The 16489-nt window shown below is 46.2% G+C and overlaps 1 protein-coding gene across 1 annotated transcript; it reads left to right on the forward strand.

Annotated features, from left to right (window-relative positions):
* The first annotated feature begins 2987 nt into the window (after positions 1-2987).
* On the forward strand, positions 2988-14962 carry cdc34a (cell division cycle 34 homolog (S. cerevisiae) a). The gene is made up of 5 exons (XM_023843893.2): positions 2988-3802; positions 10198-10284; positions 10387-10484; positions 11863-11997; positions 13088-14962. Exons 1-5 carry the CDS (start codon positions 3617-3619, stop codon positions 13305-13307), a joined length of 726 nt encoding a protein of 241 aa, XP_023699661.1. The 5' UTR covers positions 2988-3616; the 3' UTR covers positions 13308-14962.
* Positions 14963-16489: the final 1527 nt, after the last annotated feature.

A 16489-nucleotide genomic window follows, 5' to 3' on the forward strand; every position in this document is an offset into this window, starting at 1 on the left:
AAGCTCAGTGGGAATGACCTCTGTGGAGCAGCGATTTGACCTGACGTGCTCCCACCATGGGGCAAGGAGCCATAGTAGAATGTGTTCTGGTTGTTGTGCCAGAATTTCATCCAATTAGTATTGGTAATCTTTTTAAGTCACACGCTAATATATAATCTATACCATAGACTGTTTCCTTTCTAATGGCTTTCAAATATGCCCCCCCCCCTCCCATTTACATGTGACAACATCCAAACCACATTTATTTTATATGAAAACGTACATATTGTATGTGATTCTGTCTAAGCACTTTGTCCTACAAGCTTTAATAAATAACATGAGCTTCATGAGCTGCCCAGCTGCTGTGAGATTGATGTGGCAGCGTACTGGGCACTCCCCGGATGGCAGCGTGCTGGGCACTCCCCCGGATGGCAGCGTGCTGGGCACTCCCCCGGATGGCAGCGTGCTGGGCACTCCCCCGGATGGCAGCGTGCTGGGCACTCCCCCGGATGGCAGCGTGCTGGGCACTCCCCCGGATGGCAGCGTGCTGGGCACTCCCCCGGATGGCAGCGTGCTGGGCACTCCCCCGGATGGCACGGTGGTATCTTACACACGAACCAACAAAGGCAAACGTGTGGCTGAAAATGAGCCATATTTTTTCTCCTAAGGCTGTCAATACATTTGAAATTCAAAATTCAAAGTAGGATTCGATTTTCAAAGCCAAATTTCATTCTTCAAGTGGATGGCTTTGTGGAATATTCTGTGTTTTCAATAGGATGTTTACAATATATAATTCAGTTCCTAGCTAATTAAAGCAGTAAAATATTGTTATGCAAATGTAGCTAAGATATATTACACATCCACCCAGCCATTGATAAGGGATCCGGACTGGATCAAGCACTGCTGTATTGACTTTTCATGCATGCAGTGAATTGATTTACATATAACTTTTGATAGTTCTGTGTTTTTTCATAAACGTTCAATAGAATTATTCATTTAAGTAGCAAAAAATGGAACTGCATGGATGTGGTGATGTGACTTAGAGAAGCGGTTCTCAGCCTTTTTTGCACCATGGCAGCTCAGTCGCGACCCTATATCAAGTATAGGTTTAAATTAATGCTATGGTCAAGCACGCAGGGCACTGTGCAGTTTATGCCAATCAATGCCTATTGCGTAAATCTGATTGGATGTGCCAGTGAATTTTAAATTAACCATCTGTGGTTTGGCTTCTTGGATTGGTTGAATGTTCACTAGTTTTGTGCTAAGCAATTGCAGACCCAAGACCAGTTTATATCGGTTAATTCAAGGATTAGGGCTGGGAAATCTGATCATGTATCAGCAGAGGAGCTTGCTGGTTTTAAAATGCTTGCATTTCCAACTCTGCCTCAAAACCCTTTCAGAACTTGCTGCAACCCAAGGGTTGAGAATCGCTGACTGAGAGTAACTGGTTTCCCTGTATTACGTCTTCGGAAAATGGGAGAGCAGAGGACGTCCTAATTGAAACCCATGGAAACACACAACATATAGGGTTTGGACAATGAAATTGAAGCACCTGGTCAATAGTGTTTGAGGTTTCACACCTATATGTGTGCAGCCTGGTGGCTAATCTTCACTGATTGCACATTCCATCACTAAGAGCAGAGTGTGATGGTTGAAATAGCAGTGCAATAGCACAGCTGAACGTACAATATTGCAATCCACACGTAATGAGAGACAGAATTCAAAAGAGGACAAATTGTTGGTGTGCATCTTGCTGGTGCATCTGTGACCAGGACAGCAAGTCTGAATCAAGAGCCACAGCGGGTTACTCACCCGGATTGTATCCAAAAAAAACCATAAAACCACAGCTGGAGCATTAAATGTGCACCTCAACTCGCCTGTTCCCACCAACACTGTTTATCGGGAACTGCACAAGGTCAATATTCATGGTAGTGCTGCTCCAGCCAAACGTTGATTTCAGTGCTGCCAGCAGTGCACATCTTGGGCTGTGAAAAATGTGAAACAGGTATTGTTCTCTGATGAGTCCACCTTCGCTGTCTTTCCCACATCCAGAAAAGTCATGGTGCGGAGAAGCCCCAAAGAGACTTACCACCCAAACAGTTGCGTACCCAGAGTGCAGCAGGGGGGTGGATCAGTGATGGCTTGGGCTGCAATATCATGGCATTCTCTCGGCCCACTACTTGTTCTAGATAGGGCATCACTGCCAAGGACTACTGAACCATTCTGGAGGACCATGTTCACCCAGTGGTTCAAACATTGTACCCCGCATGTGGTCCTAATTATCAGGATGATAATGCACTAATACAAGGCAAAACTGGTGAGACTGTTTAATGAACATGAAAGTGAAGCTGAACATCTCCCATGGTCAGCACAGTCCCCAGATCTAAATATTAATTAGCCAATTTAGGGTGTTTTGGAGGAGCGAGTCAGGAAATGTTTTCCTCCACCAGCATCACATAGTGACCTGGCCACTGTTCTGCAAGAGGAATGGCTCAAAATCCCTCTGGCCACCATGCAGGACCTGTATCTGTCATTCCCAAGACAAACTGCAAAAGGAGGTCCGACACCATACTAATAAATTATTGTGGGCTAAAACCAGGTTTTTGGGTTTCATTGTCCAACCACTATATATGCCTAGTCCACTCATCTCCAGAGCAACTGTAAAGAATAACAAAAAAATGAATAAAGTGAGTGTGCCCTGCGATGGGCTGGTCCCCCGTCCAGGGTTGTTCCCTGCCTTGCTTCCAGGATAGGCTCCGGACCCCCCGCAACCCAGTAGGATAAGCGGGTTGGACGATGGATGGATGGATGGATGGATGGATGGATGGATGGATGGATGGATGGATGGATGGATGAATAAAGTGATGTAAATAATGCGCACCCGTTTTAAATCCCGACAAATTTGTTGCTTTTTTCACCTATTATCGTTTTAATTAATAGCTGGAGTGCCTCTTCTGCAAATTTAAGCAGCCTCACCTGCTGTGACTTTTCTACGAACCTGGCCAAGAACGAATGATATTTAATTTATGTTTTTTTTTTACAAACACGCTTCCCTTAATCTTCCAATCGCCCGCGGGCCTAAAAAGTTAGAACACATTAAGTGTCTTGATCAAACATCATTCGACTAAACGGTCCCGTGAAGACTTCCGAAACTTCATTTCCCAGCATGCACGGTGTAACTATATGTTCTCTGTGACTGGGTTTATTTGAAGGGGTCCGCGTAAAGTATCAGCAAACTGAAAGACAAGACTTTTCTCAACAGCGTGTGTTTGTTCGTTTGTTGGATTTTTGCAGACTTTATTTCAGCCCTTGGTCGACGTAAGTCGTGTAATACATGCTGATATCTCACTATCTGGTTAAGGCTGTAGTGGACGGAGAGCTCCGCCGTAAGTCCTGTGCCTAGGGGGAAAGGGCGGATCGGTGAGAGGGCTCCCAGCTCTGGGCTGCTCGGGCTCCGTCACTTTTGTCACCGGCTCGATCGGGCTCCACCTAGGAGGAAAAGCAGCCCCCCAAGCCCGACAGCCCACGGGAACAAAGGCGCCAACGGGTCGGTCCAGAGCGAGGCCGGTGGTTTTCGGAGGCGCGCCGTGTCTTTGCAGGTCAGAAGTATTAAACGCGGCTACATAGTAACGGAAGAATGGCTCAGCCCGGACATCACCATGTCGCCAGCTCCCAGAAAGCGCTAATGCTGGAGCTGAAAAGTCTCCAGGAAGAGCCGGTCGAGGGCTTCAAGATTACTTTAGTGGACGAGTCGGACCTCTACAACTGGGAAGTGGCGATATTCGGACCCCCGAACACCCACTACGAGGGGGGCTATTTTAAGGTGAGTATCGGGGAGTCACAGTAACGCACCGAGAGAAGTTCCTGCTCACGCCGTAAAAATGTGTCAGCGGTGGGACGAGAATCGGAACTACAAAGTTGGAGAGACAGGAAAAGCTAAGAATGTCCTCGTTTTTCAGTGCTGATAGTTGCACTTGGGTGGTTAACAGCCGACGCCGGCTAGCTAACGTTACATGACGCCACATTAACGCCGTTTCCCCCTCGTTGTGCCGCTGGGTTCTCGCCTCTCGGCCGTTTTCCTCCATCGCCGCCCGTCGCCTACGTGTCCGCCGGCTTGTGGCGCTTCCTTCGGGACCCTTTTGTTTCGCTTCATACCGTCCCCCCCCCCCCCCCCCAAAACGGGATGTCGGTTTCCGTCCTCGGTACTGCGGCCTTCACTTCTACTACTAATCTAACCCTCTACAAGTTTTGCGTTCGCGGCAAAGTTATTTGCCCTTGTGCTAAACTAGCTCTGGACAGGGGGCGACTTAATCTTAAATCAAGTATCACACTTGGACATGGACTGTATGAAGTATAAGGGCACCGTATACTTCCTGAGGTGCTGGTATCAATATTATTACAGGGTTCTTTTGGCTGAACTTGCATTGTTGCTTGTACTAAATTTATAGCTGGAATAATTAACTGCTCGCCTTTTTTAATATGAACTGTTGCCATTCGATGAAACCGTGAATAGGAAATAGGCCTCGCATACGTGCAGTGCAGTTCGAAGTTTACGAAGTGCTACGTGAACTGGTTTTTAAAAGACTTCGATATTTTGGCGTTGACTCAGCGGCTGCACCCTGCTGCCAAACAAGCTGCGTGTTACTTAACCGGCCACGGTTCTGCTGATGGTCCTGCGGATCGGTTCTGCTTCCTTTGCCATGTTTTCAGCAGGCAGGTAAACCAGTCAGCGTGACCGTGCCATGTGGCTGCCCCCCTTTGTTTTATGATCCCCAGCTGTCAGTGTAAGCTTTGTGTGGTATCATTTGCATGTGGTCTGTTTTGCCCGGCAACAAAGTGTAGTGTATCCCAGAGTAAAGCACCCCTCATCCCGTTACCTATTGGTCAACTACCCGCAGAACACAGATTTTAGTGTTAACTTGAGTCGAGTGGGGGGGAGGTGGCCTCAATTCCCAGGGGGTGAACCTGGTGACTAAAGTTTTTGCTTATGAGATGTAAAACAATTCTGCAAAACAGAGACGCAAAGACGGGACCTGTCGTACTTGATCGGGTCTGATGTAGCTGAAAGTCGATGTTGAAAGCATCCGAAGACAGAAGAATGGTTTCACTTTTGATTCCTTTTTCATAACCTTGCTCATACCGAAATCTGTTGTTAGGATTATATTTGAGTTGGATCTGAATCCATCACAGTGGCACTATGTATATCACCTAGAGGGTCACTGTATAAAGGCTTGGCTAGTTCAGAACATTACCTTTCAGGTCACCATATTAACACAATTCTTAAAAACTTAGTGCTGCTTGTGCTGAAGGGGGTTTTGGGGGAACCTATGAAAATAGTTTCTACAAATTATTTTTGCCATTCTACATGCACTCTGTAAAAGAGCTGCTTAGATGAGCTGTGACTGCCTTCATTGTGAGCCCCAGGCTGTTCATTGTGAGCATGCTGGCTACAGAACACAAACGCCAAATGCCATACCAGACCTTTGGGTATCCAGAAGAAGAAAGATGGCAGGAGGATGTTATTCCTATAATGCATTCCGCTGAAACGGTTGCATTGAGTCCCAGCCACTGTTCGGCATTATGTTCCACTTTAACTTTTGAGAGGCAATTTGCATACTGTTGATTAAACGTGATGGGAATCAAGCCCACTGTCTTAAATATATTTGAAATGGGACTTCAGCCACTTTAAAAACCCACGGTGGTCACAATGTTATCAGGTCATTAAAGTGTTTCTGTACGTGCTTGAAATGGGTGTTAAATGACCCGTTTTGTATTTTCTGCTTTAAAAGTACATTTCTGTAGATGTATATAAGATACAGGTATACTGATTCTAGCTCATTTATACTCCTGTGTTGGTAGTTCATTGCTGTTAGAAATAACCTTACTTTTTAAATTCAGATTATTCCTTATCTGTAGTGCCGCTGCCGCAGCCTATTAGGGTTGAACTGTTTCACGGCGTTTGGTTAGAGGGGATAAGAAGTTGTACAGGAACAGCCGGCCGGCATGTACAGCAGGGCCCCCTAATTCTGGGAACCGCTAGTCCGCGACACAGTTTGCAGATTTCCCTGCTCAAACACGCCCACTAATCCTGGCACTTAGGTTGTGAGCTAAGTGTGTTTGAGCAGGGAAATCTGCAAACTGTGTCGCGGACTGGTGATCCAGGCCCGGAATTGGGTTGGCCCTGAGCTAAAGGGTTGACCTCTTTCTGCATTTCTTCTGCCTGCTTGCTTTTATCCTCCTTCCTGGGGCAGCGGTAAGGGGAAGTCTGACTTATTTCGACAAGTCTGGCTCGTTTAAGTGCGAGTTCCGTTCCATCAACGTGTCTTAAATGAATCCCCACTGTGCTGCCATGGTAACTTGTCGCTCCAGACCAAGTTAACGGTCTTGCTTAGTTAAGCATGGTCTCAAAGAACGTCCGACGTGTTTGAGCAGATTCCCAAATGATTGTTCCCTCGGATGAAATTCTGCGCTCTCACTACTCGTGTCATGTGATCAATATAATAAAAGCCTGTAAAAATCACATCTCAGCATTCCAATTCCAAAATAATTAAAAGCGTACCCATATTACAAATGTGAAACATGACATGCAATGATTGAAATTTAAGAAAAATCTGTTACAATAATATGTACAGGAAGATATTTTTATATTTTGTTTAGTCAGTCTACTTTGAAGGTTTATTAGTAAAAAGCAAAGATACAATATGGTTATTTGTGCCGAACATTTCACACAAATGTGAATGAAAGTATTTTATGGAGATCAAATAATACAGAATAACATTATACAGTAAGAATGACACGTGAACTCAACCCAGAAGGTTCCCCGTTGGATATGGGGATTGAATCTGGAACTTTTGCGGTGTAAGGCAACAGCATAAACCACTGCATTTAGTCTGTCTGCAATTCATTGCCAAGCCAACTCTCTGGCTGTGTTTATGGCCACAATATTGCCTTTTTTAACGATTTACATCTTTTGCATTTTTCATACAGCTCCATCAGCAGCCATTGTTCTGCCGCAGGGAAAAAAAAACACCACTCTCGTTTTACACGATTTCCGACTCATTTGATCGATCTATCGTTCATCCATTCATTTGGGCTTCTTAAATATCTCAGGTATGTGCACTAAGTGAGACTATGCAAGTCTTTTTGTATGAACCTTGATTAGTTAAAGCTGAACTGCGTTAGTGGAATGACATGAGGCTAAGTTTAGAGATGTCGCTAGTTTGAGTCTGACTTTTTTGGGAAAGTCTGGCTTTCTTTAGCTACTTTCGTGGAATACCCCCCTGGTCTCTGCTGTGGGGAAATAACCTAGAGCTGAATGGTAGCCAGTATGTGTGGCACGGTGTCTGACTTCATGTGTGGCAGCTGGCATATTTCTACCACCTAATCAAATATGTACCCCCCCAAGCCGCTTCCATGCTTTAAAGCCCCCTTTTTTGGGGAAGGGGTGTTGCAGACCTGGTTATGCATGTCTTGAAGAAAATTGCACTGTTTTCCATTTTGGAAGGTGCCAGACCATTTCCCGTAATGATGTCCTTAAGCTGCAAAACACTCCCAAATATTTTCTGCTGTTTTTTTTTTTTTATTTATTTTTAACAGCAGTAATAAAATGGTGAACTTCTGTTAAGGAATACTTCTGCCTAAATATCTCGGCATATCGATATTGTCACAATCCTGTCAATCAAATAGAGCAGACTGCACTCACTTCATGTTCTAATTCAGTTAGAACAAAGCCCTGCTTGTATGCTGGGACCTGGGAGAGTCTGCTTTTCTGAGCCTGAACAGTCCCTCATTCAGCGCTGCTGTGTGCGTCTGAGTGCCGACGCGGGGCTCGCCGGCGGGAGGGAGGCCGACATTTCTGGCACTGGCGAGTAAACTGTTTCTGCTGTGTATCTGGTCATGAAATTACTGAGCGCTGAGGTAGCCTTTGAGTTTCATCGAAAAACACGGCGTCACCACTGATAAGGGAATTACTGCCTGGGCGATATGAGCATGTGCACGTCCAGATATGCGCCTTTTGAGTCCCAAAAATGCTGCAGTCCTGGTCTTGCGGACTGGTTCCCTGGTGCTCTGGATGGATATTGAAATGCCCAAATGAGACTGGATAAATGTTTAGCTGATTACAGTAATTGGTATTCCGCTAGACTGATTTTAGATAAACATCAACATGTAATTATTGTTTATTGCGGGGGGTGGGGGTAGTTTCATGTCCTGGCATAGCACAACGTGGTCTTCTGAATTGAGATTTGAACAAATGCTTTATCTGTCCATCAAGTATCACTTGCTTGGGTGAGGAATGTGTGTCGGAACGTTTGCTGTGAAGACAAACGTGCTTAGGATGTTTGGGGCTCCTCTACGTCATACCTTGGCCCCAGTCGTGGTCTCGTTCCTCACTTCCTTAGTCTGGTTTTCAGGTCGGCAAAGAGGTCAGGCTCTCGCAGGTATGTCTGCCTTCACCTCCACGGCTAATAGACCTGTAGTGCTTCCCAGAGCCTCTGCTTTACCGTCTAGGTCAGGGTTTCCCCAGTTCCGGTCCTGGAGGGCCTGTTCGCAGATTTCCCTGCTCAAACACCTTATTCAGCTCACCAGCCATTCGCCAGGATTAGTAGGTGTGTACGAGCAGGGAAATCGGCAAAGCGCGTTTCAGAATTGGAGAACTCCGTTCTAGGTCATCATCCCCTCGTCTTTTTGGTGCAGATGTTGTAACACAGTATAAGCCCCCCAATGCACGCAAATCAGCCTTGATATTCAGTCGATTTCTTCTTCATTCATAGCGTAGCTTTTGTGCGAGTTAACAATCGAGGTGGCGTCTCTTATGCCTTAAAACCTTGGTATGCTTGAGCACTGGGGATGAGTCTGACATTATGCTGTTTCTCTCTCTGGCACAAGTTATGGAAAGAATGCTTCCTCATGGAGGATCTTCTATTGGTCAAAATGTGCTGATTATCAAAGCAGGAGTTGGACATGTTATCCTGTTACTTTAGAGGGATGTTTCTTATCAGTTTGGCTGTTTAACCTCTTTCAGCTGCCTCGGGATGCATAAATCACTTAACTGTGTTCGTCTGAAGCTCTGAGGTGTGGTTCCTTTTACAGTCCTTGCACAGCCAATTGTCATTAGTCTCTGTCCCTTGTGTGCTTGGAAAATACTGTGGCCTGTTACTCGCACTCTAGAACAGAAGATCTGCATTGTAGTATGTGCTATACTTGGTTGTGAAGAGCCAGTGCAGGTTTCAGTAAAGACTTTGCGTGCGTCTCCGAGATATTTGCTTTGTTTCCAGCCCTGTAGGAGAGTGCTCCGAGATCAGGCAGTGCTCCGAGATCAGGCAGTGCTCCGAGATCAGGCAGTGCGCAGCCTGTGTAACGCACCTTTTGTGATGCGATGACATTAGCGGTCTGCCAGGGCGCCTTGTTTCGTTCGACCTGCTCCCTTGCTCCTGGAAATTAATCTTCTTGGTGTTAATATGAGACGTCCGCACACTGATTCTGCTCTGTGGCTGGTATTTACATAAAGCAGTGCAGGATTTCTGCCAACACTCTGACCTTAACACTTACAGCTGCCTTTTTTTTATACGCATAATGCCGCTATACAGTGAAGTAATTGACATTTTGAATTTTGTGTTTTTTTTTGTCGATCTTTGTTTTGAGATGGATGTCTTCTTTGCCCTTTTAGAAAGCTCCCGCCCCCCCCACCTGTTAACTCTGTCTTTCTTACACACCCGTCATCAGTCCCACGGTGTGGCTGAGTGGCTCCCCCCTTCTCTCTGAAGGGCGATGGAGTGTTCCTGTCTCGGTGACATCTGGGGGTCATTCTAGTCCCCTGCAGTACCTCTTGAACTCTCAGTTGTTGGCAGCAGTGGGTCTTGCCTCCTATCTAAAATGATAGGTTCGGTGTTTGTTTTAATAATGGGTATATTTAATAATTTTCTCTGTAATGTGCCTTGGCAGTGACTAATGCGGTCTCTCTGAGTCCCGCTGTCGTCACGCTGCTCTCTGTGTGGTGTTTTAATGCCGTTATGTATCATCACCTTCTTCCTAATGGAGGGCAGGATATAATGGCTGACTTGTACCGGTGCTGTTTGGCCGTCCCTGAGGCAGGGGTGTTGGAGCCTGAGCTGCCCCCCAGCGTCAGGACAGCCAGCTGCTGTACGGTGGAGGAGTCTGCGCCTGCTTGGCCCTACAGTTACCGGCCTCTGTCAATGACTGGTTGTCTCGCACTTCTAGGCCCGTATCAAATTCCCTGTGGATTATCCCTACTCTCCGCCCGCCTTCCGATTCCTCACCAAAATGTGGCACCCTAACATTTATGAGGTAAGGCGCGGCATCGCTCGCCCCTCCTTCCATCCGGCCGTGCTCCGATCTGTAAGCCCAGGTTCTGCTGTGCTGACTGTCGGAGTCCCTCTGCATCCGCAGAATGGCGACGTGTGCATTTCCATCCTGCACCCGCCAGTGGACGACCCCCAGAGCGGCGAGCTGCCGTCGGAACGATGGAACCCCACGCAGAACGTCAGGTACCCTCCGCACCGCTTCCCTGCCGTCCGTCCGGTTCTCTGCTGTATCTATCAAACCCATTGCAGTGCTTTTCCACGTACCTCCACTAGTGTTCTGCCATCTTCCTCCTGTTCCTCTTCCTGTGCAACGCTGTCCTGTCCCCTTTCTCCTAGTCTGTAAATTTTGAATTGTTTGAGAGCCCCACTGTGAAGAATTTAATTTGTAGTTAGTGTAGATTTGATGCATAAATGTATCGGTCTTTTTCTCTATGTGAACCGATAGTAATGGATAGTATTGGAGGACTGCAGTTTACACCCGGACCAAATTAAAATAGATTTTTTTTTTGTGGTCTCCGTGGATCTTGACTTTGTAGCTGCTGCTGGAATTTGGCCTATGGGGAAGAATAGTTGTGGACCTCTGATATAAACAGTTCCCTAGATTTAGTTGTCATTGAAGATGGATGTAATTTTTAAGGAATCCTGGAATCGTGGTGTGTATTCTTCCCCCGTGCCCTGATCCACGTTTCCTCACCTCGGCCGTACGCCCCTTGCCATCCGCTCCAATCTCAGTCGTGATCCTTACGTCCTGGGTGTTTCTGTTGGCCTGGCAACAACAGCTAATAAAAATAGTCTCGTGTATCTTAGCCCAGAAAAGCGTGGCACGCGTGATTGGTGGCGTGCATAGCAAACAAATGCCAGTGTAGACCTTTTATTACCCCGGCACGAGGCATTCTGCAGACCCCAGTCCCTGAGATTAACGGCATGGCTCTCCGGACCTGTTTTTGTAAAGCTATTGTGGGGGGGCTCGCTGCCCTTCTAAGTATAGCCCCACAGGTGAATGCCCTCCTGATTGTGCCTTATTTGGTGTGGGTGAGAAATTGCTTGTATATGAGCAGGTTAGCTGTCGCGCACAGTGGGAATTCTGACTTGTGGTCAGACGAGAGCCAAATGAGATTTAACTAAGCTTGGGAGAAAGATTTCATTCGGTGTAAGATGGCTGTTTGATGAAATGGATGCAAAAAAAAAGTAGAATGATTTCCTGGGGTTAAAAGATGTGCTTTGCTGTGATTATCTGGTTTGATGCAGATCCTAATTTACCTGATGGTAAGAGACGTTTCCTACTAGTTCTATTTAGAGATGGGGGGGGGTCAGGTTTTAAATATCAGAAGAATACGTCCCAGAAAAGCCTGAATCTTGATTAATTTCAACAGCTGCTGTCCTGTATGGTAAGGATGATTGCACCCAACTCTGTTCACATGCAGTTCTGCTTTTGTCTGTGTAAAATAGTATTTGAAATCCCATTACTGTCAGGCTTTATTCTGTTCCCTAAATGTGTCACTGGCTTGTCGTTGCATGGTTATGCTCTGAGTGACCCACCCCCCCCCCACTGCTCCCCCAGAACCATCCTGCTGAGCGTGATCTCCTTGCTGAATGAGCCCAACACCTTCTCCCCAGCCAACGTGGACGCGTCGGTCATGTACCGTAAGTGGCGGGACAGCAAAGGGAAGGACAGGGAGTACGGCGACATCATCAGGTGAGGGGGGGGGGGCACCCGTGCACACGCTTGATAGGGACTCTGGGAGGAAAACAGGCTGTCGCTGCCGTGGCGTCTGCCAATCCTGGAACACAGATTTTATTTACGTTGTCCAGTTCATCGCAGTTTGTTTCCTTAAGATGTACGTCTCCCCTGTCCATGCGGCAAGGCCAGTTACTGCCCCATGTGTAACCGACTGGCGATGAGCTGGCATCGGCGGGGGGACTGAGCGGACGCTCTGGCTCACTCGCGATGTATGTAGGGAGGTGTCCATACAGCCAGCCGAGGCAGGAGAGCAGCTGCGTGCAGCAGCCCAGTTTGGTCAGGCCTCATTTGCAGTGCGGTGCATGCAGTGGTTTGGTAATGACCGTAAAGGCGACGCCAATGCCAGCGATTTAAATCATTTATTTGCACAAGTACGTGTGCGGGAACGTTGGAGTTCTTTGTCTGCCCCTTCCAGCTCTCCATAGCTTGGGGCTCACAGCGCAGGGTCAGTCGACACCCCTGGGGCTGGGGGTTAAGGGCCTTGCTCAAGGGCTCACAGTCATGTGACTGTTTGCCGAGGCCAGGATTCAAGCTGGTGATCTTCCAATCACGGGCCCCGCCCCCTCAGTTGCAAATCAATGCTGAATTGTTGTAAATGCGGTAATAATAAATTGGCTTCAGCAGTCACCCTTTCTGCCTATCAGAGTTTCCCTGGGTGTTTCGAACATCCCTGTTTGAAACCTGCCTGATCATTCAGGAGAATTATGCTCCCTTTTTAACCGGGAATGGCTGTTGGACCAACAGCCCTGTTCTTACACTTACTGTTGTCTCCATTGTGTCATTAAGGACTAATTTCCAAAGAATTAAGTGATTCTACTAGGAAACGGTGAAGTGTTTTCTCCCTATCTTTATACGAAAGTGATTCTATTGTCAACTTTTCCTGATGTTCTACACGGTCTGCTTTAATTTTTGGTGGAGCGCTTTCCATCCACTGCAGTCGTGCGGCGCCGTGTGAGGCCCACTCCCTGCCCAGAGTCGGCAGGAACTCGCGCTGTGAGCATTTTTCTTTTGGCTCAGATCTCGCTGGATCTCTCCTGTTTCACAGAAAACAGGTGCTGGCCACCAAAGAGGACGCCGACCGAGATGGAGTGAAGGTCCCCACCACTTTGGCGGAGTACTGCGTTCGCACCCGCGCCCCGCCGCCGGACGAGGGCTCCACCCTCTTCTACGATGACTACTACGATGACAGGGACCTGGACGATGAAGATGAGGATGAGGAGGACTGCTGCTATGATGAGGATGACTCGGGGACGGAGGAGTCCTGACTGCCCCCTTGCGGTCGTCCCCCCCCCCCCCCCAGTCATCCAGTCATTTTCATGATCGACAACTGAGCTTTTTTTTTGGACGGCCATACCCGCGTGTTTTTAAGTCAGATCCAGTGAAAAGCAGTGGAGTTTTTAACAATTTTCTGTGATCTTGGTTATTCGATCTGTTCTTTAAGTATTGTTCTCTCCGCCGAGGCCCAGAACCATTCAGTTTCAGTCCGTGTCCCAACCTGTGTACTAAGCAGCTCCTTCAGCCGATATTTGCACATTTTGTATTTTTGCTCTGGCTTGCCAGAGGTTACAGCTTGCAGAAGATGAAAAGCCTTAAGTCTGTGAAAGAGTGAGTGTGGAGGCATGATTCTACCGGCTGGTTATGTGGGACTTAGCTACTGATGGTGCCGCGTGAAGGTGCCCAAGGTCTTGTATCAAACTCTCAAACAGAAACCGTGTCTCATACTTCAGAAAGCAATAGCCTGGAATATCTGAATTTTTTTTTTTCTTTCTTCTGCATGATGAGGAAGACCCACACAAGCACCAAGAGTGCGAAATGGTCAGCGGTCACGCCTGTGGCAAGCCGTCTGAGCTCTTCATGCTAGCCGGGTTCCAGGCGTGTCCCCACAAGTACCCCACTGGTTGAGCAGCGTTGGATTGTCGAGCCTCTAGCAGTGGCGCGAGTTCATACTTGGAGTGATCCCTTTAAATGTGGGCTTGTGTCGTCAGGAAAAAGCATTTGCACATGCAAGCTTCTTAGCTTTCTGTCTGCCTACAAGGGGTTACACATTCCCCATTGGTCATTGAAGTCAGCAAAACTTTAAAGTACGAACTCTTCACTGAACTCTCTATATGCCCAAGGGGGTTTTAAAAATCAGTGTCTTCCGGTGTTTCCTTCTGCTGTTTTGGCGTTTTGATTTGATCAGTTTATCTGTGAGGGGGAAAAAAAAGGGGGATGTGTCTGGCTGGTCAAATTGGCATGTAGCTATGTAATTGGTGCTTACACCTAAAAGCCCAACAATGTGGATAAATTTGCTTCTTATCATATGCATATCGTGAAACATTTGGAAAAAATCTGTTTGCTCACAGAACAGTGATGGCTAATTATCCTTTTGCTCTATTTAAGTGTTATTGAAACATGACTTGTGCATCACTTCAAACATGCAGAGTCATGAAGAACTGCTTCAAGCTCTTTTAAGAAATGTTGGGAATCCTTACAAGCATCTGCCTTGCAGACATCCTGTTTGTTTAAACCTTTTTCGCCTGTAATTCAGGATTTGAACAAGCATAGTTATCGCAGGATTTTCTTAGGAATCCCCAAGCTAAAGCCCTTCTCTTCGTTCAAAGTGTGTATTTTTGCTGGGTGTGAATTTGTGAAGGTGCAGGGTTTATAAATTGTATTAGTTTATTTGTATTTTTTATATAGAGTATTGGTCTCTGCATCCGTATGGGATCTTAAACTACAACTTTGCAAAACTAAAAGCTCAGGATGATTTTAAAAAACAATTCTGCAATTTCTCAGTTTCATGATCTCTCCCCTCTGCTTCGACTGTTTACAATATCTACCTTAATATTGATATGCACAAGTGAACATATTTGTTTCCTTTTTTTCATATGGTTTGTAAATCTATTTAAAACTGAAATAAAGATCTTTATTAGAAGAATCCTCGTCCTTTTTAAAATGAGCTTTCCGACATGCTTCCTGGGTGTGGTGGAGTACACTGGAAAATTTTTCTTGGAACTGGGGGTCCAACTGCAGTTTCAAAGTGTAAATAATGTTTCGGGTGCAAGGCTTCTTGATATAAATCTGCTAGCCACCACCAGTTCTGATGACTAGTGTTCTTTAATACCCATAGTCAAACTGGTCTTGTGTTGCCGGATTGACAAAAAGCCTGGGTTTGACCCTGATGTGAGCTACCTTCTTTAGCCTGTAGAGGGCAGCGAAAGGCATGTCTCTGGTTCTTTTGGTTTAGGCAGATGCTTTATGGATTGAAATTTGAGGTCTGTTTAATCAGACTTAAGGTTGGATCACTGGAAATGGGGTACTCAGCCTTGAGGTGCAAGTGTGTGTGTGTGCAGTGAGATGGAAAAACATTTGCTTTATTAAAGGAATTATTATGAACTCAATCTCAGTTCACCTAAAAACTTCATGACTAAAAAAGCAACCTTTTTTATTTTATTTATTTATTAATGCGCCTTTTTTTCTTCCCCTAATAATATTGCCATTTTATAGATTCAGGTTTTAATGCATCTTCTGAGAATCTGGTGGCATTTTTGTGCTACACAATCCCTCTTATTTTGCTGGGGTGGGGGGGCATCGAAACGATGTGAAATGGTGATGGAATGGTGCAGAACTGAGGGAAACCGGCTCTCTGGACTTGTGGTTTTTGAACCTGAATTTGCAACCTCTGCCATGTTAATGGTAGGACCCATTTTCACACCAACACATGGTATTCAACAAAGTGGCAGTTGGGAATACAACTACGTGGTGATGGTAGTCCTTTAGGAATAGATTCATGTCCTGTCTCCCCTAGACTATAGTTAAGCCTCATCTGCTTGAGTTTTCCATTTCTGCAGCACAGTGTTTTACAGGCCAGGGATATGTTGAATGCCGAAGTGCTTGACTGTTCATTCAAAGCAGTGGTGTTAAATATCTGTGTTTGTTAATTCATCATTAGTGTGAAAGGCCAGGGATTCGATGCAGAGTCTCTGTTAGTAGGAGGCAGGACATTTGCAGCTGTTTTTTTTTTTTGTGACTTTTTGACTTGTTTGTCTGCTGATTATGGAAGAGCCTGTGGATCTGATCTCCTCTGCTGGCCACGTGGCCCAGAAATGCTGCATTCGGTGGGATGTTCGGTTTGTTCTGGCGTTTTCCGTGTGAAGGGGAGAGAGAGAGAGAATGATGCCCGGAATGCTGCCCTTTGTTGTAGCACGGGCTACAGGATGGACGTCACACTTCCAAACACCAGGCCTCACACAGAGTGATGAGGAAGAATGGCTACTTATCGCCAAATGCTTGGAAATGGGTGCTTCTGTTGCCAATGGCAACACACCGTAAATAGACAGCAGCCGGTGGAGAAAATGGTACATTGGATATCTTTTGAATTTTTTTTTTTAAGTTTCCATATTGTGTGGGTTTTCTGAATCAATCACCCACTATGCACATTATCTACTAAAACACAGGCTTAATG

The sequence above is a fragment of the Paramormyrops kingsleyae genome, chromosome 15 (genome assembly GCF_048594095.1).
Source record: "Paramormyrops kingsleyae isolate MSU_618 chromosome 15, PKINGS_0.4, whole genome shotgun sequence".
In the NCBI taxonomy this organism is placed as follows: domain Eukaryota; kingdom Metazoa; phylum Chordata; class Actinopteri; order Osteoglossiformes; family Mormyridae; genus Paramormyrops; species Paramormyrops kingsleyae.